This window comes from Pelobates fuscus, chromosome 6 (assembly GCF_036172605.1).
Source record: "Pelobates fuscus isolate aPelFus1 chromosome 6, aPelFus1.pri, whole genome shotgun sequence".
Lineage (NCBI taxonomy): Eukaryota > Metazoa > Chordata > Amphibia > Anura > Pelobatidae > Pelobates > Pelobates fuscus.
The window spans coordinates 225891335-225916147 of NC_086322.1; the positions used below are offsets into that span (position 1 = coordinate 225891335).

The following is a 24813-nucleotide window of genomic DNA, read 5'->3' on the forward strand; positions in this document are numbered from 1 at the left end:
AAGGGGAAGGAGGAGGAGGGAAGGGGTGAGAGAGGCGGTGACTCAGGCAGTGCGAGCCGCCATTATCCGCTGCTGTCTCTCTTTCTCGCGCGCGCTCTCTCTCTCTCCCTTTCCACCATTGTTAAGATCCTGCAGCAACCATGTTGGCCGAGGAGGACGTGCAGGAAGAGTCCATGATGGAGGCATCCGCTTGTGAGCAAGAGGGTACCGGGCGCAGCGAAGGGGTGAAGATTGATGCCAGCAAGACGGAGGAAGACGAGGGGTGAGCGCAGAGAGCAGTCAGGCTGTGTCCATTCCACACAGCAGGGCAGGGGACTCTGTTCATGGAACATTGTAGCAGTAGGATTCCACATCCTACCATGTCATTCCACCATGGAATTTCCAGACATATTACAATTCGATGTACTCTGTACTGAACAGTAGCCCATAAAGTGTTGTCATGTTGTTAGTATGTAGTATTCATGTGCTGGAGGAGGGGACTCCTGAAATGAGTTGATTCTGTTTTCATCTTTAATTACTCTTATAGATTTTATTTTATAAGCATGCACATTTTTGCATACTGAAAGGGAGAACTTTTCATGTGCTGCCCTATCAGAATGCAGACTGCATACACTAGCCCAGGGTATAGATCTGGCAGGGTTATGTACTTTAATGTGAATTTCAAAATGTAGGCCAAAGTAGCTGAACTGAAAACATAGCTCTGGGTCAATCACTAAATTACAAATTATAGTGGCTAAAAATAGCAAAACTGTCAATAGCTAAATTGAAGAATATTTCCAAGTCATCAATGTTGGTCTCCATTTTTCTTTTTGTATGATTAGTGGTTTTGTGAATAAATCAGAGCTAACCTTTCCAGTTTGATTATTTTGTACTAAAATGTTAGTGCTATATTTGCCCAGTTGCACAATTGTGAGTTCAATGAGCTGCTTCAATAAGTGCTCATGGTCCAAGTAACTTTTACTATGGCTCTAAAAGGAAAATGTCCACCATGGGGTTCAGACTGAACAGGATGTCCAGTATTCTCTAGACAGACATACACATTTTAATGAAGCTGTATATGTGAAAAAAATTAAATGCTTACTAATGAAGGAAGAATCTCAAGTACTTTTTAATCTTTTTATCTGATGGTCATTCTGCACAATATTTTATAAACCGCAAAAGAGCACATTTCATGCTGTAACACACCATGTGAAGAAACATTAGTCTGAAATTTGTTGGATTTGGAGACCATCTCCTGTCTGTCCTCCCTCGACTTCTCCTGAAGTCTTTTTTGACTTGCCCTACTTGGGACGCATCCCCAAACAGGACAAATGTCTGCATGCTGGCTTCATTGCCAGTGTGCCGGCATTGGAACGTAGTGACGTCATGTCACTCCATTCCTATACCATGTAGCCAGCACTAGAAACGCTGGCTATGGAGTTTCCATAGCAAGCACAGAGCATGCACTGTGCTTGCTATGGGAGGAGAGCAGATGGACCTCCTGTGGGAGATCATATCTGCTCTCCTTTGTCAGTCAGTGCCTTGGCACACAGAGCTATTGACTGACAGCTGGGAGAAAAATACAACTTTTTTTAAATCAGTTTTTCTCCTAATCTATAAATTTGGTAGCAAAACCGGCACAATGTATAGATAAAAATGTTATGCCCAATCTAACTAGAATACGTTGTTTGGCGCATTACAGTTGCATATTGAATACCCTAGACATATTGATTACTTATGCATTTAACAATCTGGATAACTTTATTTGCCTAGTTTAATATGCATGCAAAAAGGTATTTGTTTGCATTCAAATTATTAATTGAGCTTCCTAGACAATGTCTTTCACATGTTTGCACATGATTACTGAAAATCTGCATGTTCAGTGTATCACAGACATTAAAAGTGTGTGTATATATATTTTAAAAATTTTATTTTGCTGGTGGCTTTCATCCATTTAAGCACAGACAAGCAACAACAGCAGAGAGAGCCCTTCAGACCACAAAGAGGGGTGCTCCTTCTGGTTTTTAAAGTCTCATCCTTTTTCTATAAACTCCTATCCAGCAGCGGTTTATGGGGTAAGTCATTCTCCCATGGAGCAGTTCACAGCCCTACCCACGTGAGGATTTAAAGGAACACTATAGTCACCTAAATTACTTTAGCTAAATAAAGCAGTTTTAGTGTATAGGTCATTCCCCTGAAATTTCACTGCTCAATTCACTGCCATTTAGGAGTTAAATCACTTTGTTTCTGTTTATGCAGCCCTAGCCACACCTCCCCTGGCTATGATTGACAGAGCCTGCATGAAAAAAAAACTGGTTTCACTTTCAAACAGATGCAATTTACCTTAAATAATTGTATCTCAATTTCTAAATTGAACTTTAATCACATACAGGAGGCTCTTGCAGGGTCTAGCAAGCTATTAACATAGCAGGGGATAAGAAAATCTTAATTAAACAGAACTTTCAATAAAGAAAGCCTAAATTGGGCTCTCTTTACAGGAAGTGTTTATGGAAGGCTGTGCAAGTCACATGCAGGGAGGTGTGACTAGGGTTCATAAACAAAGTGATTTAACTCCTAAATGGCAGAGGATTGAGCAGTGAGGCTGCAGGGGCCTGTTCTGTACACTAAAACTGCTTCATTAAGCTAAAGTTGTTCAGGTGACTATAGTGTCCCTTTAAAACTGAGATTTGCTTACCTTATATCCCGCAGCCTGCTGGTCTCCCGGCAAGCTCCGCCTCCTTGTCTGAAATTTGTTTTGATGATTTCAGCCAAATCATGGCTTTCCTGTGGCGCTGCACTGTGCCAATCAGACGGTCTCTGTGAGACCATCTTATTGTAATAGCGGAGTTTCACTAGTCTATTTCGGTGGAAGCCTCTCTATTGGCTGTCAGAGTGACAGCCTCTAGAGGCATTTAAACCATGCAATGTAGAACAGCAATATTTTAACTTGCATAAATAAAATGGCAGGGTCCTGGCACCCAGACAACTTCTTTGAGATTAAATGCTCTGGGTGCCTATCTACAAAGGAAGTAATATGGATCGCACAGTGGTTTTGTTTTGTTTCATTTTTTACTACTGAAAATTATTACATGTATTTAAAATATTAAGTTGCTATTTTAATGCGTGCCTCCAGACCCTTGCTCTGTAGAAGTGGCCATCTCTAGTCCTCTTTGGTCTGAAGTAACATTCGCTTATACCAGTGATTCCTCAACCCAGCCTTTTAAGTACCCCCTAACTGTCCAGGATTTAGAAAAAGGAGAAAGAGAGAAAAAAAAAAACCACTTTAGACACAACAGGGTAATCCCTACATCCTGAGCTGGTAGAGGTACTTAAGGACTGGGTTGGGAACCCCTGGCTTAGACCATGCACACATTCAAAGGTCTGAAATTGTACCATAGATATCCTGCAATTTCTTATGTTGTCATAATTCATAAATTCACACTAGCGCTTCATTACCTGCATGATCTTAAAGTATAAATGCTGATTATGACCAAAGAGTGTTTAACGATTACTGTATGCCAGGGGGCACACTTAAAAGAGGTTTAATATGTATGCATTTCAAAATATTACACATTTTCTTATCTAGTTACTTTCATTTCAAGAATAGGTAGGAAATGGGAGAAGCAAGAAATGCAAAAGTAGGTCCCTGGCTCTTTAAGTAAGGGAGCAGGAAAGTTACATAGAAACTGAGTTTCATGGCCAAGCCTTTTGTCAACATTTGCAATCCTACCAAATGATCCCTATATCATAACACAATAACATAGTTACCATGCAACTATATGTAGAAAAAAAAAATGATCCAACATTTAAATAAAGATTAGATAAGATATATTCTTCCCTGTATATAAATGGGTGTTCTAAGCATCGTGGGTTAGTAGTAGTAAATCCAGTATTTATTAATAAACTTAAAAATTCAGCCATAGCAATAAAAATAAGGGGAGGAGGAGAATTGATCATGTCACACGGCACAAAAAGTGTGTCTCTCCTTCTTTTTATAATGTTATCATGGCTAAAATCTGAAATTATCAATATATGATTTACTACAACCCTTTTGATTGCAGCTCCTTGAGCAAATGTATTGTCCTATTTGGAAATGGAGCTAGCAACCATTTGTTCCTAGTTCCACACCCCCTTCCCTCCACATATGTGGCTGTTGCCCAAATTCAATATATTTAATTAATTAAGAAGACTACAATTGTTTTTAAAACACATTTTAATTGTATTATTGCTTGCTATCTTTCATTGTTGGCAAGCTTATTGGTTTCAAGTAATTTATATAATTGCAGAAATATTCCCGAAGCATATTAAACCACCTAGTTAATACCCTATGGGGTTAAGAATAAAGAACAATTGTGGAACACAGGTCTGTGTTTGGAGCAATTAGATGTAATATTTCAACCTCCTGGTGATTGCTCAACTTACCTTTTCCCCAATCGATTCCTCTACTCTCACTCTGTCACGATCTGTTCTTCATTTCTTCCTGTCTGCTCTAGTTTTCTTAAAAACATAAGACAAAGTAGGGACTATTTTGTCTTATTGAGGGTTCCTACGTCTGAACATCTATGAGCAGCGGAGGAGCAAAGTGTGCTCCGTTTTCTGTGGTCAGAGAAATTTCCCCACAATTCTTACCATTCCTCTGTGATCTCGCGATGCTTCCTGTCAATATTCCCAAACATCCTGTCATTTAGACAGAACGCCGGCTAAACTACCGAAATGCGTCCTAAGAGAATGAGAACAGTTTCTCCATTCGTGTTAGGGCGCAATTCAGGACTTTATTCGCATAGGAATTTCATTCGAATAAATGAAATTCCAATCTGATTCGTGCTGCATCTTGCATCCTACTAGTAGATAACTCCCTAATTCCCATGGTATTAGGGAGCTATCTACCAGAAGGTCAAATTTAGTAAAACTAAGTAAAGATTACTTGGTATTAGTAAATTGTGCCCCTATATTTGAAAAGCAATAAATAAGTGTTCCAAAGAACTTTCCCACGCTGTGTAAAATGACAGAGCACTCTGGTTGAATTTCAAGCCAACCAATCAGAATGCTGTGACCGGTAAATGTAGAGACTTGCCTGTTAGTCTCTTCATTTACCTGTCCGAGCACTCTAGTTTGGCTTGAAGTCTACCAATCAGAGTGCTCTAAGTCAAATTACAGGGCGTGGGAAGGCTTTATAAGCCCCCCCCCCTTCCCATAATCCTTTACGGCCCCCACCCGCTGCTTATGGTTGGGGGGGGGGGGGGGGGGGAAGGGATGCTAGGTCCCCCCCTTCAGTGAATAGCCTTCACACATGGTGGGGGAGGGGGGGGGGGCACTATGGGGCTTTTTTTTAAGTGAGCAGCCACTGGCTGCTTACTGTTAAGTAAACATACCTCTACTGGCAGCATGGCGAGTAGAGACATTCAGGAGACTTTAATCTCCCTTATGCTATTATGGGGGTTATATTGACCCCCCATAGAGTGAGGTAGGACATGGGTGGGCTTAGGAAGTGGCGGGAGCACAGCGTCCCTGCCGCTTCTATCTTTACATATTACAAGGAGGGAGCTGCGCGCTGGTAGCTTCCTCCTTGTAATAAACCGAACGAAGAGGTCTTCGTTCATTTGTTTGAAATTTCTATTCATTTATTTATCTTTCTGGCTGAAGAATAGGTGAAATTCCCGTTTGCATGCACAAGTGTTTAAATGGGCGTGCGCTGGAATTTCACAGAGTTATCTAGTGTGGGCAGATGACATGTTCCACAGGAACTTCATCTACCCACACAATGATGGCAGAGCCCAGGACCTAGGTCTGGGCAGTAAATAAAGATTAAAAAATAGGTAAGGTGGGGGCTTAGCGGCATTTGGGGTAACTAGGAGGATAATTAGATGTAGTTGAGTCGGAAGGGGGGTTAAAACAAAAAACAAACAAAAAAAATTGGGATTCGGCCATGACAGTGCTGCTTTAACCCCTTAAGACCGCAGCCAAATGTACAAGTTGTGATCCAAAAAAAACGTAAACAAAACCTGGCATTTGCGCTATATGTCTGTCCAACCATAATTCACCTCTTTCATATTAAATGCACCCACACTTATTATATATCATTTTATTCAGGGGAAACAGGGCTTTCGTTTAACATCAAATATTTAGGTATGGAACATAATTTAATATGAAAAAAATATTTTAAAAATGGGAGAAAATAAGAATTGTTTTACATTTTTTTTAGTTCTACGTGACATTCTAACTGTGAATGTCAAAATACTGTTTGCTTTTACTGTAATACAATACACATATTTGTATTCAGCGATGTCTCACGTGTAAAACAGTATCCCCTATGTACAGGTTTTATGGTGTTTTGGGAAGTTACAGGGTCAAATACAGCATGTTACATATTTCAGTTTTTTCACATTGAAATTCGCCAGATTGGTTACGTTGCCTTTGAGACCATATGGTAGCCCAGGAATAAGAATTACCCCCATGATGGCATACCATTTGCAAAAGTAGACAACCTAAGGTATTGCAAATGGAGTATGTCCAGTCTTTTTTAGTAGCCACTTGGTCACAAACACTGGCCAAAGTTAGTGTTAATATTTGAAAATGCAAAAAACTAATTTGAACGCAAATTTTGGCCAGTGTTTGTGACTAAGTGGCTACTAAAAAAAATAACTGAACATACCCTATTTGCAATACCCTGGGTTGTCTACTATTCCAAATGGTATGCCATCATGGGGATAATTTTCATTCCTGAGCTACCATACGGTCTCAAAGGCAACCTGGCGAATTTTAATGTGAAAAAACTGAAACGCAAACCTTATATTTGACTCTGTAACTTTTGAAAACACCATAAAACCTGTACATGAGGGGTACAGTTATACTCAGGAGACTTTGCTGAACACAAATTAGTGTTTCAAAACAGTAAAACGTATCACAACAATTATATCGTCAGTGTAAGTGCCATTTGTGTGTGAAAAATGCAAAAAATGTCACTGTCACTGACGATATCATCGTTGTAATATATTTTACTGTTTTGAAACACTAATATTTGTGTTCAGCGAAGTCTTCCGAGTAAAACAGTACCCCCCATGTACAGGTTTCATGGTGTCTTGGAAAGTTACAGGGTTAAATATAGTGCTAGAAAATGTAATTCCCTGAACTTCCGGCCTGGGTTGTCAGGCAGGTCCTGCAAATTGTAATTAATAAAATGACCTAATTATGTAAAATTATTACATAAATATATGCGTAGAATTATTATATGTGTATATGTATATGTGTGTATGTATATGTGTGTATGTATGTGTGTGTGTGTGTGTGTGTATATATGTATATAATTTTTTTTAATTATTTTTATATATAGTGATATATACGTATATACTTGTGTATATAGATATATATATATTATTTAGTTCTACATGTATTTTGATATCAATATATATATTAATTTTAAAATACAGTTAGAACGAAATTACGCATGTTTATATATTTTTTATCTATTTTATATATTTTTATTATTTTTTAACGTATTTATATATTTATTTATTTTTTATTATATATAAATATATATAATGAAAATTATATAAATATTTAATCAATATCATTGTACGTGTATTTTGATATTAATATATATATATATATATATATATATATATATAATTATGTATATATTAATATTAAAATACACGTAGACAGTGTATGTATATTTATGTGTATGTGTGTGTATATATGTGTGTATATATGTATATATACTTAGATCATATATATATTATATATGATCTAAGTATATAATCTTATTTTTACACTGTTTTAACTGATTTTATTTTCAGACAGCAGGGGGAGTACCTGTCATTACAGGCACTCCCCCTGCTGGCACTGCCTTGGACGGCTATGCCGTCCATGTGATCGCGGGGTCCTCGCAAGGACCTCGCGATCACATGGCTTTGGGCGGCCGAAGAGGACGGAGGGGGACTCCCTGGGCTCCCAGGTAAGTCCCCCCCATACCGCGATCGCCGGCGACCGGGTAAGTACATAAGATCGCAGGACGTTCTATGCCGTCCTGCGGATTTTAGACCCACTAAAATGGGGACGGCATAGAACGTCCTGCGGTCTTAAGGGGTTAACAATGCCTTACTTTTAGGTTTATTTTTGTACAGTGAGTTTTAGGACCTCAAATGACAATTTCACCTGTTACTATTTTCTGTCTTTTTATTTTTTTTTGTTCTTCCTATGTCCCTCCTACCCATTTATATTGTGTAACATGTTTTTCTTAGGGTGTTGGCCTTTGATGAAAAGCATTATCACCACCAACCTGTCGGCTTACATGCCTCCAGAAGGTCCTATCAGTGGGAACACACTTTTGCAACTTGACTAGTGCTGGCAAAAAGCATTGCATTAAGTGTTTTGTCTAGTTCAGTGTGTTTTTATTGTTTTAATGACTTGTATCTATTGTCTTTGTTGTATCCCCTTCTTTAAATCATTCACAAGTTCAAATGTGCTAGAGAGAGATAAATATATATTTTTTTAAATTCTTTATTTTTCGTGTGCAATGAAGAGTACAAGTGCAAGGCCACAATAGCCTCCATACGACAGACATTATCATAAGCATTTTGCAAGATTCTAGGCACACATTTTTCTAAGTATATGCGGTCTCAATGTTATAACGAGTGAATTGAGGTGTAGAACTGTTAGGGTTAAAGGCACCCTGGCTAAAGAGATCACCCTGAGAACTGCGGGGCCGTAGGTGGAGGGGGGTGGGTAGTGACGGCTATGTTTAATAGCTGTTCTGTTCCCCTGTCGCGTCTCACTTGCCATGGGTGTATTATGTATCTCGTGGCCTCGGTTTGAGGGGATGGGGCTTGTGTGGTGATAGTTGTGGAATCACTTTGTGTTGCCCCCTATCATGTCTAGGTCCCGTCTCGTGTCTCTTTTGATCGTGGTTATTGGTGTACTTCAGCGTGCGTGGTGTTCTGGGAGTCATAGGGTGCTATGTAGTCCTAGGAGTGGTTACGTGTTACGCTGGTCAAGTTTACTGCTTTTAAAGGTTGGGTCTAGTTGTGTGAAAGTCGCTGTGTTGCGTCTGGGTTAAACTGTGCCCATGGGGCAAGAGGCTAGAAGTGTGTGCGCTGCTATCAGTTCCCTTTAACCCCAGGGAGGGGGGGGGAGGTGGTGTCATCGTTGGAGTATGTCACAGTTGGAGTATGACAGCCTGTATGTAAAGTTATGAACAGTTGTAACATAAAACTTTTAAACTGTGTAAACTAAGGCCTATAAGGCTGTATGCAGATAGAGTTCGTTCAGGTTTTGGTGCCCCGGCTTGGTCCAGGTATCATGTGTAGATCTGCGCCTGTTGGAGAGAGATAAATATTTATATTTTAAAATTCCATTAAACTGTGTGTTGGGAGGGGGACAATGAATTGAAAGATTCTATTGTTTTCAAATCCCTGCATTTTCTGCAGGTTGCAGAAAATGCAGTTGATTTGCAGGTTCCTGCAGTGAGCAGGCACAGGTGAGAAAGGTGATAATACCTGTCTGCTAATCTTTCCAATTACATTACTATGGGGCATGTAAATGAGTTATCATTGATTCTCTCGGAGATCATTGTAAGTAGGCGCCACCATTTCACCATACTTGATGGGCAGAATTTTATAGAGCGTTTAGCATGCCCCTTTCTGATGTGTGCATTTTATTTTGTTAGCCTTGCGTGCCTATGATTCCAAGACTTTGCATAAAAGGGTAATTTACTGAATATTTGCCACATGATAGTGGTTTGTGCAATATTTGTGTGTTTGTGTATATATAATACACACACACACACACTTTGATGGAAGGGTGCACTCTGATGTCTTTTAATGATGATAGTGGTGTTTATTCAAACATTACATCACAAAAGTGTTCGATCGCTGTTTCGACCCGTTCGGGTCTTTCTCAAGATGATCTGAAGACCTCAGAGTGCACCCTTCCTTCAAACTTCTATACATAATTCAACATGGGATTGCACCAGGGCATCTATTTGGAAATTAATGCGATGAAGGAATGAGTGCCAAGGTGTGTGTGTGTGTGTGTATATTTTTTCTCTCTCCATTCTCTATTTCCCATGATATTCAGGCAGGTGTGGCGCCAGATAAAATGAACAATGACTAGATGTCAATTCGCAGTAATAAATAAAAAAAAAAAAAAAAAGTTTGTCATATGGTTGCAGTACAGTAGGGGTGGACCTCCTTATGGGACAAGCGTCTGAAAGATATAAATTATACAAGTCCCTCCCCTTCAGTTCTTTACTTCTCACAACATGGGACGGACAAGTGTTGATTTTTATGCATGGTGAGGCACTTGGGTTGCTGCCATGGGGATTTGAATTGAGAGCTCCATGGGTGAAAAGCGGAGTTACCAGGCTCCAACCAAGAACGTTAGAGCCTGGTAACAGCACCTGGTAACATCCTCCATGGTGCTGCATAATTCAGTCTCCACCTCTAAAATGTGGCAATGTTAAAGAAAGAACCCAGTAGAACTTTACAAATTCATTTGGACCAAACTTGCTTGCAGACAGCTGCAATTCTAAGTATCACTGCAGTAGTATTTCCACCATTTGGTTCCACATTTCAGATGTTAGACTGGATTTCAGGCTGTTTTCTGTAATATATTACAGAAAACTCTTATAAATCTTGATAACAATGTCCAGAATTTGCAGCCTGTAAATAACCAGATTATTTTTGGTAATTCGGCCTCAACTAAAGCAAATAATGAGTGGAAGTGTCGACCCTTGGTTGTCACCTGTCATTGGCTTGCATTATTGGAAAGGCAACAAAGGGTGCCCTGATTTTTGTTAGCAATCAAACAGTATGATGCAACATTGGACCGGATTGTGCAGCATGCAAAAATTAATTGCGTCACAATGAGAGGTGTTTTTTATTTTTTGTAATATATGGTGTTTTGAAGGAAACTCCAGTGACAAACCTCTGTTCGTGTAAACGGTTGAAGAATTTAATAAGTGGTATAAATGTAGAGTGGAATAGTAGAATTGCCATATAGGAGAAGGCTCTGCTCAAATGAGCTTTCAATCTATCATGTTTTGAGGTAGGCGGCTATATTGGTCGGTGTCATGCCATTTATTTTGTCATATTTGAGTTTAATCTACCTCTGTGTAGTGCCCCCCCCCCCCCTTTTTTTTTTTTGCAAGAACCTTTTATAAAGAAGAAAAATAATTGTTTTTGCAGGAAAATGTTTATTGGAGGACTTAGCTGGGACACAACAAAAAAAGACCTGAAGGATTACTTTTCAAAATTTGGAGAAGTTGTTGACTGCACTCTGAAACTGGATCCTATAACTGGGAGATCGAGGGGCTTTGGCTTTGTGTTATTTAAAGAAGCTGAAGGTGTTGACAAGGTATGGTGCTTAGACTATTTATAGATTTGTATAAATTAGACTGTAAACAATATATGCTTTTAACATCGATAGAAGTGTGGGATTCCATAGAATCTGTCTAACAAATACCAAATGGGAATCTCTAATATATGTACTTCACTATTTTGTCATGGATTACAATTTGAAACACCCTGCAGTACATTGCATGTTCCTTGGTAACTTGTGTACCACTAGCACTAGCTGGTCAGGATACCTTCTTTTTTTTTTTTTTGACAATTTGTATTTTTTAGTTTTGAGATAACAAACAAGACAGGATATGAACTGAGAGAAGAGTGACCGATGGGGTTGAAATGCAAGTGTGTATGTGGCACCGTATATGTGTGCAAAAAATTTAATGTGAAAACCACATATAAACAATATGTTAACCAGCAAATACTGTTTCTTATTAATTTATTTTATAGACGTTTCAGCATTTTTGCAAAGCAACTTCCTGATTAGAAGCCATTTGACTGCATGCTTTGCTCAATCACTACCTTTTCACCTACTTCCTTTTCCTTTAGTAAGGCCTTGGGCTTTGAATAACCATGCAAATAAGAGGGCAGTGATTGGCTGTGGAGTTGTTATAGCAGCTATGCGCAAAATGATCTCATTATCTGAACTGCACTGTGTACTTTCAAATCAGGCTATTGTTTTCTATCAGAGGGAAAAGCTTAGCTAACACGGTCGGTTACAATGTACATGGTATGAATGTAAGTAGCAACAGTGTCTGACACAATTCTTAAAGGACCACTCTAGTGCCAGGAAAACATACTCGTTTTCCTGGCACTAGAGTACCCTGAGGGTGCCCCCACCCTCAGGGACCCCCTCCCGCCGGGCTCTGGAGAGAGGAAGGGGTTAAACTTACCTCTTTTTCCAGCGCCGGGCGGGGAGCTTTCCTCCTCCTCTCCATCTTGATCGCGACGTCATCGGCTGAATGCGCATGCGCGGCAGGAGCCGCGCTTGCATTCAGCCGGTCGCATAGGAAAGCATTTACAATGCTTTCCTATGGACGCTTGCGTGCTCTCCCTGTGATTTTCACAGTGAGAATCACGCAAGCGCCTCTAGCGGCTGTCAATGAGACAGCCACTAGAGGATTTAGAGGCTGGATTAACCCTCATTATAAACATAGCAGTTTCTCTGTTTATAAAAAAAAAAGGGTTAATCCTAGAGGTACCTGGCACCCAGACCACTTCATTAAGCTGAAGTCGTCTGGGTGCCTAGAGTGGTCCTTTAAACATGTTTTAATCCTAAACAAGAGTTTCTAACAACTCGTTCTCCCCACCCCCATACTGTGGCGGAGTGGGCCAGCTGACCACTTTCTTCCTCTCACCTTGCCCAATCAGGTATGAATTGTTATTGCTAAAAGGAAGTTTCATTTCTGCCCTAGACACAGGGACTGCTTAAATGGTTTACCACTGAATGATAGGACAGTGCCCACTATAACAAACTCAAGTGAGGTGAAATTGTTAGAACACCTACAGTGTCCCTTTTATATGCACTAAATAGGATTTGGTGTCCAGAGAAGTCTTTACATTAATACTAGATGTATGGTAGTTTGGGGACCTATTGGGTTCCAATAATTAAGTCAACAATTTGTTCTGGTTTGTACTACCACTTCTGTGGTGCATGTTTTCCTGAGATGAAGCTTATGCATAATGTTACCCCTCTAAAAAGCCACGGTTCAGTTGTTTCTATGTATCTGTATATCATATTTAAAACTATGAGCAGGGCTGAGCAAAAGCACATTTAAATCCTTGCCCATCCCTATTTACACGCATTTCCTGTAAGTTTATTAAGAACTGTGCTAGAGGTTTTTATAAGGATGGATTCACTTTTTCATCCAGTTGTGAGTTTTTTTTTTTTTTGTTTTTTTTGTGTGCCGTCAGAATTTTAATTGGTTGCCCCTTTTTGTAAATTGATTTGATGGCATAGGTCAACCAGCAGACCAGTTACAGGTAGTGAGTGATTAACTAATTTTCAGTACCAAAAGCGATAACCCCGAGCCACACACAATACATTGTAAAAACAACGGGGGTGGGAGGGTGGGAGGGTGGGAGGTTTGGGTAAGTTTATTTAAAGGGACACTATAGTCACCTGAACAACTACAGCTTAATGTATTTGTTCAGGTGAGATCTATAGCTCCCTGCAGGCGATCTAATGTAAACACTGTATTTTCAGAGAAAATACAGTGTTTACATTGATAGGAATACCTCCAGTGGCCGTCACTCAGACGGCCACTAGAGGGACTTCCTATCATGCAAGGCCCTACAAAGGCCCTGTACACGTCAGACGTATTAAAATACGTCTGACGTGTGCAGGAGAGAGAAGGCACTGTGTGCGCGCCTTCTCTCTCCAGCCTGTCAGAGAGGAGAGGGGGCGAGCAAATACCGCGAGCTGAGCAGTCAGTCAGCTCAGCTCGCGGCCGCGCACACCGCGCGCGTGCGGTAATGCGCTCAGGGCTTCAGAGGGCGGCATGAATGCCCCCCTCTGAAGTATGTGTGGCGAAGCCGCGCATGCGCACAAGGGAGCAATGACGCTTCCAAATGGAAGCGTCTGATTGCTCCCTGCTCGCGCCCGCCTATTTCGTCATTTTGACGAAATAGGGGGCGCGGCTTCACGAGGCTCCCGGCGCTGGAACCAGGTGAGTAAAACTGCTTGGCTGGAGAGTCCCTTTAAATTATGATTGCATGGTTTGCATAACTGTTTTAAGTTAATACAATTGTCTGTGTATATCCTGTCTCTGGGAGCAGTTACTTTTAATTAAATTATATCTTGTCCGAAAACTTGCTTTTCCATCCACATTAATGTATAAGCTCATTTATGAATCCTGATGATTTGCAAGCAGCGGACATCTCAAATGTTCTCTGAGCTGGTTTGACATTCTGATTGATCTTTTGTTGATAAGTGTTTGTAAGCAAAGAGACACAATAAAGAGAGGCATAAGTTATACACACAGTCTGTATTACATGTTATATTTGCTGAATAAAATATACAAATACTTGTTCTCTTTTAAAGGGTTTCTCATACTAAAATGTTAAAAAAAAAAATAAAAAGTTAAAACTTACCAAAGTTCTTCATTTAGCCCCATGTAGGAGGAGGACAGGGGGAGTCACTGAAGGTGTGACTTCCAACGTGCAGAGAATTAACATTAGTCACCAGTACTCTCAAGAGTTCTGGCCTGTTTAATGACACCCCAGTAACATTGTCGGAGGTGAAGTAACACGTTTTGGCAGCAAAGGAGTTGAACTCTGTATGTGCATTGTTATAAAGCAAAGCTCTGCAAATACAAACTCCAGGCACCATGACCACTTCATATCAGTGAAGTGGTCATGGTGCTTCAAGCAACCATTTAAAATATATTTTTGTTTTGCACTAATGAAGCATGGTATTTTTCTATAACTTGCTGTCACCATATTGGATTACTTCATTCAGCATATTTTATCCATGATTAAACAATTACATTATTTTATTTAAAAAAAAAAAAAAGGCAAGGCATCTCTGTACTAAACATTCCGTGTTCCTTTGTCTCTACAGGTTATGGAACAGAAAGAACACAAGCTAAATGGCAAAGTTATTGATCCCAAAAGGGCAAAAGCTATGAAAACAAAAGAACCCGTTAAGAAGATATTTGTGGGTGGTTTGTCTCCAGACACCCCTGAAGAGAAGATCAGGGAATACTTTGCAACGTTTGGAGAGGTATATAAATATTCACCAATGAATTAATACTTTTGCATCTGTAACATTTAATTTGCAACCTGCAAGATGTTGTTTTTAATATACACTCAATGAATCATGGGTTAACCTGTGTTTTGGGCTGTGTCCCATGGTCTTCCAACTGCATGGCCTGTGGGTCATGGGGCACATAACACAAACCAAAGGTTAAAATGTCTGTGTTCGTATTGATCTAGTCTTATCTAAAGCGCTGTTTTGCTATGGCATGCCTCACTTGTGGGGTTTGTAGGCATGCTCATGCTAAATAAGTAGGATGATCCATGCTAGCATTGGGTCATTAATAACCGATTACAGAAATGAAATGGAAAGCAATTGGCTCTTAAAGGGACACTATAAACAAAGTGATTAAACTCCTACATTGCAAAGAATTGAGCAGTTAGACTGAAGGGCCAGATATATACTCCAAACAACTTGCTTGCATTAAAGTTGTTTTGGTGCTTAGAGTATCCATTTAAGGTGTTGCCTTTGAAACTGATTTACTTTTCTTATTATTACTGGGAAATGGGGACATGCTTAAGTATTGTTTGTTAATATTGTTGTTAAATATTTATTTTGACATTTATTTTCATGATTGCCTAATAGTGTTAGATTTTGTATTAAATAAACATTATACTGTCAAAAATACAAACATGTACTGGTGTGGCATTTTAGGTGACTTTACTCGCCTTTTCTCCTGCGCTGGTTTTAATGTGGTAGCGATAATCAATCCTGCGCCAATCAGCATCTCCTCATAGAGATGCATTGAATCAATGAATCTTGAAAGTCTCCATGCAAAGCATAAAGGCGCTGAATACCAGTGCTGCGCACTCTGTGTGACTGCACCTAGAGGTGTTACCAGGCCCCAATGTAAACACACAAAAAGGAGCGTTTACATTGAAAAGGGACAGGTTGTAAATACCAGAAGCTGTAGTGGTTCTGGTGACTATAGTGTCTCTTTAATTTAACTTCACACTGAAGCTGGGCATGACAAATCCAGGTGTTCTCTTATCAGAAAAGATCAGAATCGTGTAACCTGTGCAGGTTTAGTTAGTTGTGGTCTGTGTGTTTTCTAGTCCTTTAACCCCTTAAGGACCAAACTTCTGGAATAAAAGGGAATCATGACATTCACACATGTCATGTGTCCTTAAGGGGTTAAAGCAATTTGATATAGGCGGATTCTGGAACCCAGTTTGATGATATACTTTGTGAGATTGGCTGGGGGGGTTTATGTATTTTCTTTCTTCCTTACATGTTTACTCTTATTTCAGTATTTTATCTAAATTTGTTGCTGTTGACATAAAACTCCAAACACATTAGTGCCTTAATGTTAACAAATAAAGTTTGGTATAATCTGTCATATAAAAATTAAGTAGCAATGAACCATGCACATAAAAAAAAAAAAAAAGTACCAAAAAAGCAATCAAAAGAACCGAGAGTGCAGTCCAGGAGATCTGATATAGGTCAGTGGCTAATGGATTGCTTCCGCAGTGAATCACCTACAGTCGAACTCCTGTAGGGAGGGTGTAACCCTCAAACTTGGATACATGAAATATAGGAATCCTAAAACTGAGTCCTAGAGCAGAGGATGACTATAAAAATAAAGGGGACCCTAATTTAATTAGAACCTTGGGTACTGTATAAAAGAAGGAAAAACAAAAGTAAAAATTAGAGTAAAAAAAGGAGATAATCTAAATGGTGCTCGTAAGGGTGTGGGAAGTAATCCTTTTTTCAAAACACTAAGGACAGGGAAACCAAACCAAATGGGTCACTAAAAACCCATATTTCCCTACTCTCCAACTAAAGTGGAAGGTAGGGTGAATGAGAAAATAAGACTTCTATATTTCATGTAATAATGAACCATGCACAGCACTGATCAGGTCATATTTGTTTGATTTCCTGTTCTTCTGATATTTTGGTTGCTTAGATTGAAGCAGTTGAACTCCCCATGGACAACAAAACAAATAAAAGGCGTGGATTCTGCTTCATTACATTCAAGGAAGAAGAACCAGTAAAGAAAATAATGGAAAAGAAATACCATAATGTTGGCCTTAGTAAAGTATGTCATATATCCTGTTTAAATGTATTCTAAACAAACTGTGCCCTACATGCTGATTTAGCCTTGAGTACTACAGCTAGTACTGATACTGATTAACAATGTGCCAGGATAAATCATTCATGATGTGGTGTATGATTTATCTTGGCACATTTTCTTTCCCCTTTGGAGTAAAAGCATTTTTAGTTGTTTCATTAAATGTCATCTACATCTTTGGTAAACGGCTAATTGTAAAAGGTGCACATAATGTATATCTGTACAGTACAAGCGATTTAATGCTAACATACCTAGTGCTTCTGGTTTTAATGTTGCCTTTAATGGCACTTGTGTCTCTTAACTGGTGTAAATGCACCTATTCATACTACCAATTTTAGAGTTCATTGTTTTTATAAACCAGCTGAAGTCACCAATTTTTTTTTATTTACCTTTTTTGATAGTTGCTTTTATTGACCAGTAAGCAAGTCAGTTTTTCGTCAGATTTGTAATTCTGTAGAATATAGATTGTTTCTTCTTATTGACTTTATATAATTTTGCATTCATTTAGTTACCATATATTTTTCTCTCTCAGTGCGAAATTAAAGTTGCCCTTTCTAAAGAACAGTATCAACAGCAGCAGCAGTGGGGTGGAACAAGAGGTGGTGGGTCCTCAACAAGATCCCGTGGGAGAGGAGGTCAATATATTTCATAATCCATAACCTCCATCTGTAGTTTGCGATCTTTACACTTATTGTGCTTTTTCTTTTATGTTCACAGGTGGGGCAACACAAGGCTGGAATCAAGGATATAGCAGCTATTGGAATCCAAGTTACAGCGGATATGGATATAACAATCAAGGCTACGGAGGCTATGGAAACTATGACTACAGCGGTTATAACTACTATGGATATGGAGATTACAATAGTGAGTATCGGCAAGCTAGTACGTAGGACACTCACTAGAAGATATGTACTCTTGTTTTTTAATGGAACCTTAATAAACTTTGAGAGATAAGTCTCCTGTTCTTTTTCTGCATTTGGCTGAACATTGGACCCCTGCTAACACTTTAAATTAGTGTCTGATCATCCATATATTGTAGTCTTAAATTTTAGTTAACATACATGTTTTCCCATACAAGAAAGAGCATGTTGTAACATTATAAACATGTAAATGTTTCCATCATGACTAAAATCAATGTATTTTAAAAGACACACATGCCGTGTGTCAGGCAGCCCAAAAATCATTGTTGTGCACTCTCCTTACTCCTCTAGTATACAGAATGTAGATGTACTAAACCTGTCACGTTTGCAGGTGGTTGGATTTATTTTATTTTTTCCCCTCTTACAACCAACCCTCATTCAGTACGGGCAGCTGAGATTTTCTCTGATATGGCTGATAGCACTAAGTGGAACATTTTATCATTTTATTTGACATACAATATGTTCATTGACAACAAACTGGTTTTCTGCTGTGTCTTGTTCCTCTTGGATAAGAGTGTTGTAATTGGCATACTTTTATTAATCTATTACTCTAATAATTGTTGCAACCCGGCCTTGTGGCTCTTAATAATGGTGATCCTTAGCACTTTGCGTGCATAGCCTTCTAAACAGGAAAGACGTGCATTCATGCTTATCATAACAAAAGGAAAAACACACTCTTTACACTAAATAAGACATAATAAACAGTATGTGCTTTGTAAACCTTTTATTTAAGGGATACTCTAAACACCTTAAAGCGGCTTTGTCACTGTCTTTGGGTCTTGCATAATTTACAAAGATCCCGAACGTGATTGCTTCACTGGCTGCACTGTGGCCGAGAGGTGCAGGGAAAGGTGCGTTATATTTGCCTAACCATGTCTCTGATGGCCACCGCCATCTTCTTCTTGCTGGTCCTCTACAACTTTTGGTGCTTTTTGCTAGGAACCAATGTCGACACTGTACTCACACGTGCGCTAGAGTACAACACCTAAGGACTATGCAGTATCCCAAAGGCTACATCATAGATTGCTTTTCCTCTTTTTGGTGGCTTAAAATGGGTATGTCTTTTGGTCAAGCGTAGGAAAAATACTAAGACAAAGTAGTTCCTGAGGTTTTTTTGTATATTTTTTTTTTTTACTTGGTTGTAATTTCAGTGAATTTCCAACTTAGTTAATGTGAATATTGCATAAAAATGTTATCTTTATAAAATACTCTCTTTGGATCAGGTGGAGGGGGACAGCTACTTGGGACGCTTCACTACCCAAATTTAAAACAAATAAATAAATCACTGTTTAGTAGACATACTGCAGTGGAAACCTGCATTGGGATTTCATCTTTATAAAAGGCAAAAAAAGCTTGCAAAAGCGGCCATCTCTTATCTAAAGCCTTTGCAGTCTTCTTCCTGAACCCAGTCTTTCTGTGGCTGTCCAATCAGGCTTTCCTGTGCAGCTCAGTGAGGTCTTTGCAAGGGCGGTGCTATGAGGTATTGCTGCCTCTTGATTTTAGCTCCACTGAGTAAGTGGACTGGTTATGTGATGGACAGCCAAGGCTGTGACCAGGTTAATTTATAAAAGTACCAATTTCTATAGAAATAAGCAAGTTTTCTAAAATGCAAAAAGAGGACACTCTAAACACATAAAACTCTTCAGCAAGCTTATTGTTGTGATTATGGTGATGTAAGCTTGTGGACATTGTTTCTTCAAAAAATAAAAGTGGGTTAACAGGGCTTTTACATCTGTTGGCAGTAATAAGGATAAATACAGAAAACGACAATAGAAAAAGAAACCAAAAAACTATTATTGCGCATTCCCTAAAAGTGCCAGAAACAAATAACTAAACTCTAAAACTTAAAGGGACACTATAGTCACCAGAGCAACTACAGTTTAATGTATTTGTGTTCTGGTGAGTATAATCATTCCCTTCAGGTCCTTTGCTGTAAACACTATCTTTTCAGAGAAAATGCATTGTTTACATTAGTCTAGGGATACCTCCACTGGCCACTTCTCGGATGGCTACTTCAGGTGCTTCCAGGGGCAGTGCTGCACAGTGTGCAGCACTGTCATTCGGTGTCTCTACCCTCTGAATGGAGAAACCGAACCTCACTCATAGAGATGCATTGATACAATGTATCTATATAAAGAGCTGCTGTTTGACTTGTGCTGATTCTGCCCCTGATCCGCTTCCTTGACAGTCTTAGCAAATCCTATGGGTTAGCATAGTGATTAACTCAGAGAATCACTTCTGATGTCAGCCAAGCAGGCAGATCAGTGGCAAAGCCAGCAGCAGCAGACTTGAATAAAAGTAAGATTTTACTGTATTTAGGAAGGGCTAGGGGGGCTAGATGGTGGTTTTAACCATGGTGTTCCTTTAACCATTACTAAATATTAGATTGAAGTATTGCAAAGTCCAAAAAGAAAAACTAAAAGACAGCATTATTAGCCGAGTGTAGGTAGAACTGCATTATTCTAATCTTTGCAGTCTAATCTGTGTGAGTGCCAGAAGTGGAGTGGAGTCGGTACGCCATAGCAGCGTGCATTCTGGGAACTATGGATGGAATGAAACCATGGGTTGTGTTGCTTTGCATTGCAGTCACAGAGCACTGCTGCACATGTGCACATGAAGATTTAAATACAAGAGTAGCTGAACTTTTTGCCTGGTGCAGTTTTCTTCAGCTCTTGTGTGCCAGCATATAAGACCTTTGCGCGCGCACAGAGTTGGTTTAAAGTAGGTCCATTGTCCTAATTTGAAAATGACTGCTTTTTATTTTTAATTTATTATATTATCTTGCCTATAGGTTCATTTTGTGTCCCCCAAAACCATGATGCTTCTTCAAATGTAATATTCACCTGATGGTTCAATGAAAAAAAGAAACTATACAATCCATGTACCAGAGAGGCGGCAGAAGCTGTTAAAATGATTGAAATGTCATAAACCGAATCCAGTTCAGTTTGCAGTAGACCTTTCAGGATATTGGAGCAGCATAAATGCAAACTAGCCCAGCTGCTCATGAGCCTCATAGGGCCTAGCTGGCTCTGAAAAGTGACAGAAAAGAGCCAGAGAATATTTTGATTCAGAGAACTTTTCAGACCCATCCGTGTCCTCCTCCTCGATAGGTTCACAAGGTGAAAAAGCCTCTCCTATTCATCCCACCTTGGATATCTTGCTATGAGAGTGGAGGTGCCTTAAAGTACCTTTTTATGTCAAGCGATTTCAAATCTGTTTGCTGTTTATGATTAATGAAATCCTCTAAGGCCTAGGCAGATATTTCGTTTCATCAGCAGTGCAAAAATAAACAAACCCAAAACGCCTAACCAATTATGGTAGCCCTCTAACGTAAGGACTAAAATTCCGAAACTTTAAGAGGAATTTTCCAGTCTCCAGCTGCACAGTGAAAATGTCTCCTCTTTAGGGCTTCTTGGGGGATGGAAGAACAATTCAAAGTTTGTCTAGTGATAGAATAAATTTTAAAAACTAGGCCTGTAAGAGGAATGTGGAGTTTTTTTCATAAATAAATGGGACGAAACCAAGGTTGTATTGATCATTCCAGCTGATTCTAGACCTAAAGAGTCAGCCATCCCATATATATTATATATATAATTAAAAAAAATATATATTTTGACTTATACCAGCCATGTTTATTTTATTTTTCGTATTATTTTGCAACTAGTGTAAAAAAGCTACCAAATTAATATGCTAGTATTCGCTAATTGGTTGAGCATTAAAATTTTATTTTTAAACTTCAAATTGTGCAATATTCTCGACATGTACTGTATATTTCGATTGAGCAACATTTTTGTGATGGCATGTCTCAACCAGTCATTATTGTTCTCATTGCCCTACAAGAAAATAAAATAAAAATTCAGTATGGTAAGTGTTCTCAGTAGTGCAAATCATCATTAAAGAAAATGGTATGGTCACCATAGACTTAGAGCACATATCTGAGCTTATTCCATTGCTGTAGATGTTACAGCTTTCTGAGAGGTTACATCTTTTGCAGGAAACTATTGTCTTTTACAGTTCAGAGTCCTTCCTTTCAAACTATAATCTGCACCAAATTTGTGTTTTTTACTTTTATTTTTTCTTTTCTTGCTGAGCAACTAGGAAACTAAGAAAACTAGTTCCATACAGAATTATATTGTCTTCAGAATGCCAGCATTCGTTCCCTCCCTTCTATAACTTTTTGTCGCTCTCTCTTTTGGCATAAAATAGTGTCTTGTAATTTTTGGCATTCTGTGCAGTTTGCAAGGGTTTTATATTCCAGAATAAGGTGTGTTCTCCGGTTGAATGTATTCATATGTAAATAGTATGGAATTGTAATTCCCCCATTAATTTGTGAGTTTAATGCGAGCTTAATGCAGACCATTGTGAGATATGTGAGTTTGGCCTGTTTAATGCAGACCACTATTTATTATAAAAGAAAAAAAAGAAAATTTTGGGGGGGGTGGGGGTGGGGTGTAGTTAAACCCCTCCAAACCGTTACTTATGACAATGTTCTGTAGTAATGATGGTGTTTGGAATACACCACTTAAGTGTTTGCAAGTTTTGTTTGTTTTGCCTCCCAGAATATATTTCAAACAATTTGCTTTTGAAAGTCTGTATGATGTAGGTATTTTCAGCACCTATATTAACCACTTATTTATTATTTGCAGTGTCCTTTCATAGAGCATTCAAGTAACAAGTCAATTTCTGTCAATATTGTAATACGTCACCACCAAAGTCACTATTCTGTAACAAAATACAGAAAAGTGTCCAGTCGACATCCGTGGTATCATTGTATGCATACATTAATCCATGTAGTCCACCATCTAAGTACAACATTGTAAATATTTTTAATTAAAAAGGCCATTTTGTGTGTGTGTGTGCGTGTGTGTGTTTATATATATATATATATATAATTTTTATTTTACACTTTTTTTTTTCATTATTTTAATTTTTTTGCACTGTCACTTTTCAGCTCCTCTCGTAACACAAGTAATTCAGATTTAAAAGATTGCCAGAACAGAAGAGTACAGAGCTGCATATATAGCTATTTTCCAATATCGATCACCAACACCCTTGACTTAATCAATGCTTGGTTTGGCAGTTATTGGCAGACCTTCAAAGGTCTCTCTCTACTAGCCTGCTTTTCTATACTATGCTTGCGTTCATGGATCATTTTTCTGTTAAGATCAAACCATAAATTTGATTAACATTATCCTTCTATTTGGGGAGGGCATAATCACTTAACTTCTTCCGTCATGCTCTATTTCCTTGTTTTTATTCTTGTTGCATTATGGTAATAGAGCCACTCGGAGTGGCTTTATGCTCTATTTTACACCACTTACTTGGGCATTATATATACAGACACTAGAATCCTGTAATTATTATTATTATTATTATTATTTATTTATTTTTTTAAATCTAGTAGTATTGCAGTGTGGTAAGTCTCCTAACCAGTAACTTTGGTATTTAGCTGTAAATATTTGTGCCTGAAATGAGGCCTGATTTGACTGAAATGTTCTACTTGTGGCATGCTGGCACTTATTTTATCTGTAGGGGTGCGAGAGGAAATGGTAGTTCTACTTGTCAATAAATCCTTTTCTTATAATCCTGTAAGTCAGTGCAGGGTGTTTCTACACCTGTTATTTATTTGTTATTTTTATATCATTTAAAAAAATAAATAAATCTTTTATTTGGTATTACACTTTGTTTGCCTGATCTGCCATTCTTGATTCCTCTTCATTCTTCTATCTCCTCCTGGCTGTGCCAAGTTAAGGTCACTCAAGAGATCAATTTGAGGAGGAATTAAAAGAATTTAGTTTGTTTTTTGTTTTGTTTTGTCCTGCCTCCAGCTGTCAGCCAATCAAATCCCAGACGCCTGCACTGACTAACCTGTTCACAAGAAAAGGCTTTATCGGTAAGTAAAAATCCCTTTATTCTAAAATGTTAAAACATGCTCTTTCTTACATTAATTTCTCTGTGGTTTTGAGGGTGTACAGATTAACTTAATTATGTGCTTCATCAGGTTGCTACCATGCTACCTACAAATTCTAGAGTGACATGGATGTTCTACCTGGGGTAAACCTTTTGAACCAGATCTACTCTTATGGGAACATGTATATTTCGATTGGAGGGAAAAAAATGTCACATGTTGTATTAAAACACATTTCAGAAATTCCATATGAATAGCATTCTGTTTCCATATTACTGAGGGCTATTCACAAAACTGAACAAAATTAAACTTTGCAATCTAAATAGCCACAAACACTCGGTAAACTTGTCTGATTCCACACCTACTCTAGTTTAATATTGTTAAAATATCAGTCCTTTTTGTGTGAGAGTAAATATTAACATGACACAATGAAACTTAAATATAGAAAAGTACTAAGGTACTTTTAAATATTAGAACTAATCTTCATTAGGTAACTGAAGCGGAGACTCTTATTTCAGCACTCTACGTAATATTTCCCTATGAAATATAGTTTGGGTTGTGTGTGTTTACTTTTACTTTTTGCAATTACCGTTTACATTATTTTTATATATTTAAATGGGTTGACTCCCTAAATTCTAACCAAATGTCTGTTAAAATTCATTATAAGACACTACTTACAATGGGTGTACTAAATTTGGCACAATGACACCAATAATGCACGATCACTGATTTATTGTATATATATGCTATCTTGCACCAGATCTGTACCAGTTCAAGAAACATAGGAAGATATAGGCACACTGAGTGACAAGCGGGTTGCAGTTGTAGGGGTTTTA

The 24813-nt window shown here is 38.5% G+C and overlaps 1 protein-coding gene across 10 annotated transcripts in view; it reads left to right on the plus strand.

Annotated features, from left to right (window-relative positions):
* The first annotated feature begins 19 nt into the window (after positions 1-19).
* Positions 20-24813, plus strand: part of LOC134614712 (heterogeneous nuclear ribonucleoprotein D0-like) — a 27309-nt gene continuing 2515 nt past the window's right edge. For 7 of the 10 annotated variants that reach the window (XR_010091266.1, XR_010091267.1, XM_063458796.1 and 4 more), the window contains exons 1-6: positions 20-262; positions 11163-11331; positions 14884-15045; positions 16985-17116; positions 17682-17784; positions 17867-18013. Coding sequence is in view for 7 of the 10 variants with exons in the window: in XM_063458796.1 (XP_063314866.1) it covers positions 141-262; positions 11163-11331; positions 14884-15045; positions 16985-17116; positions 17682-17784; positions 17867-18013 (835 nt within the window). In the remaining 3 variants the exon portion in view is untranslated. Of the gene's footprint in view, positions 263-11162; positions 11332-14883; positions 15046-16984; positions 17117-17681; positions 17785-17866; positions 18014-23897; positions 23963-24813 lie in introns of all 10 variants that reach the window. The other 3 variants (XR_010091268.1, XM_063458801.1, XM_063458802.1) reach the window with 1 other exon arrangement.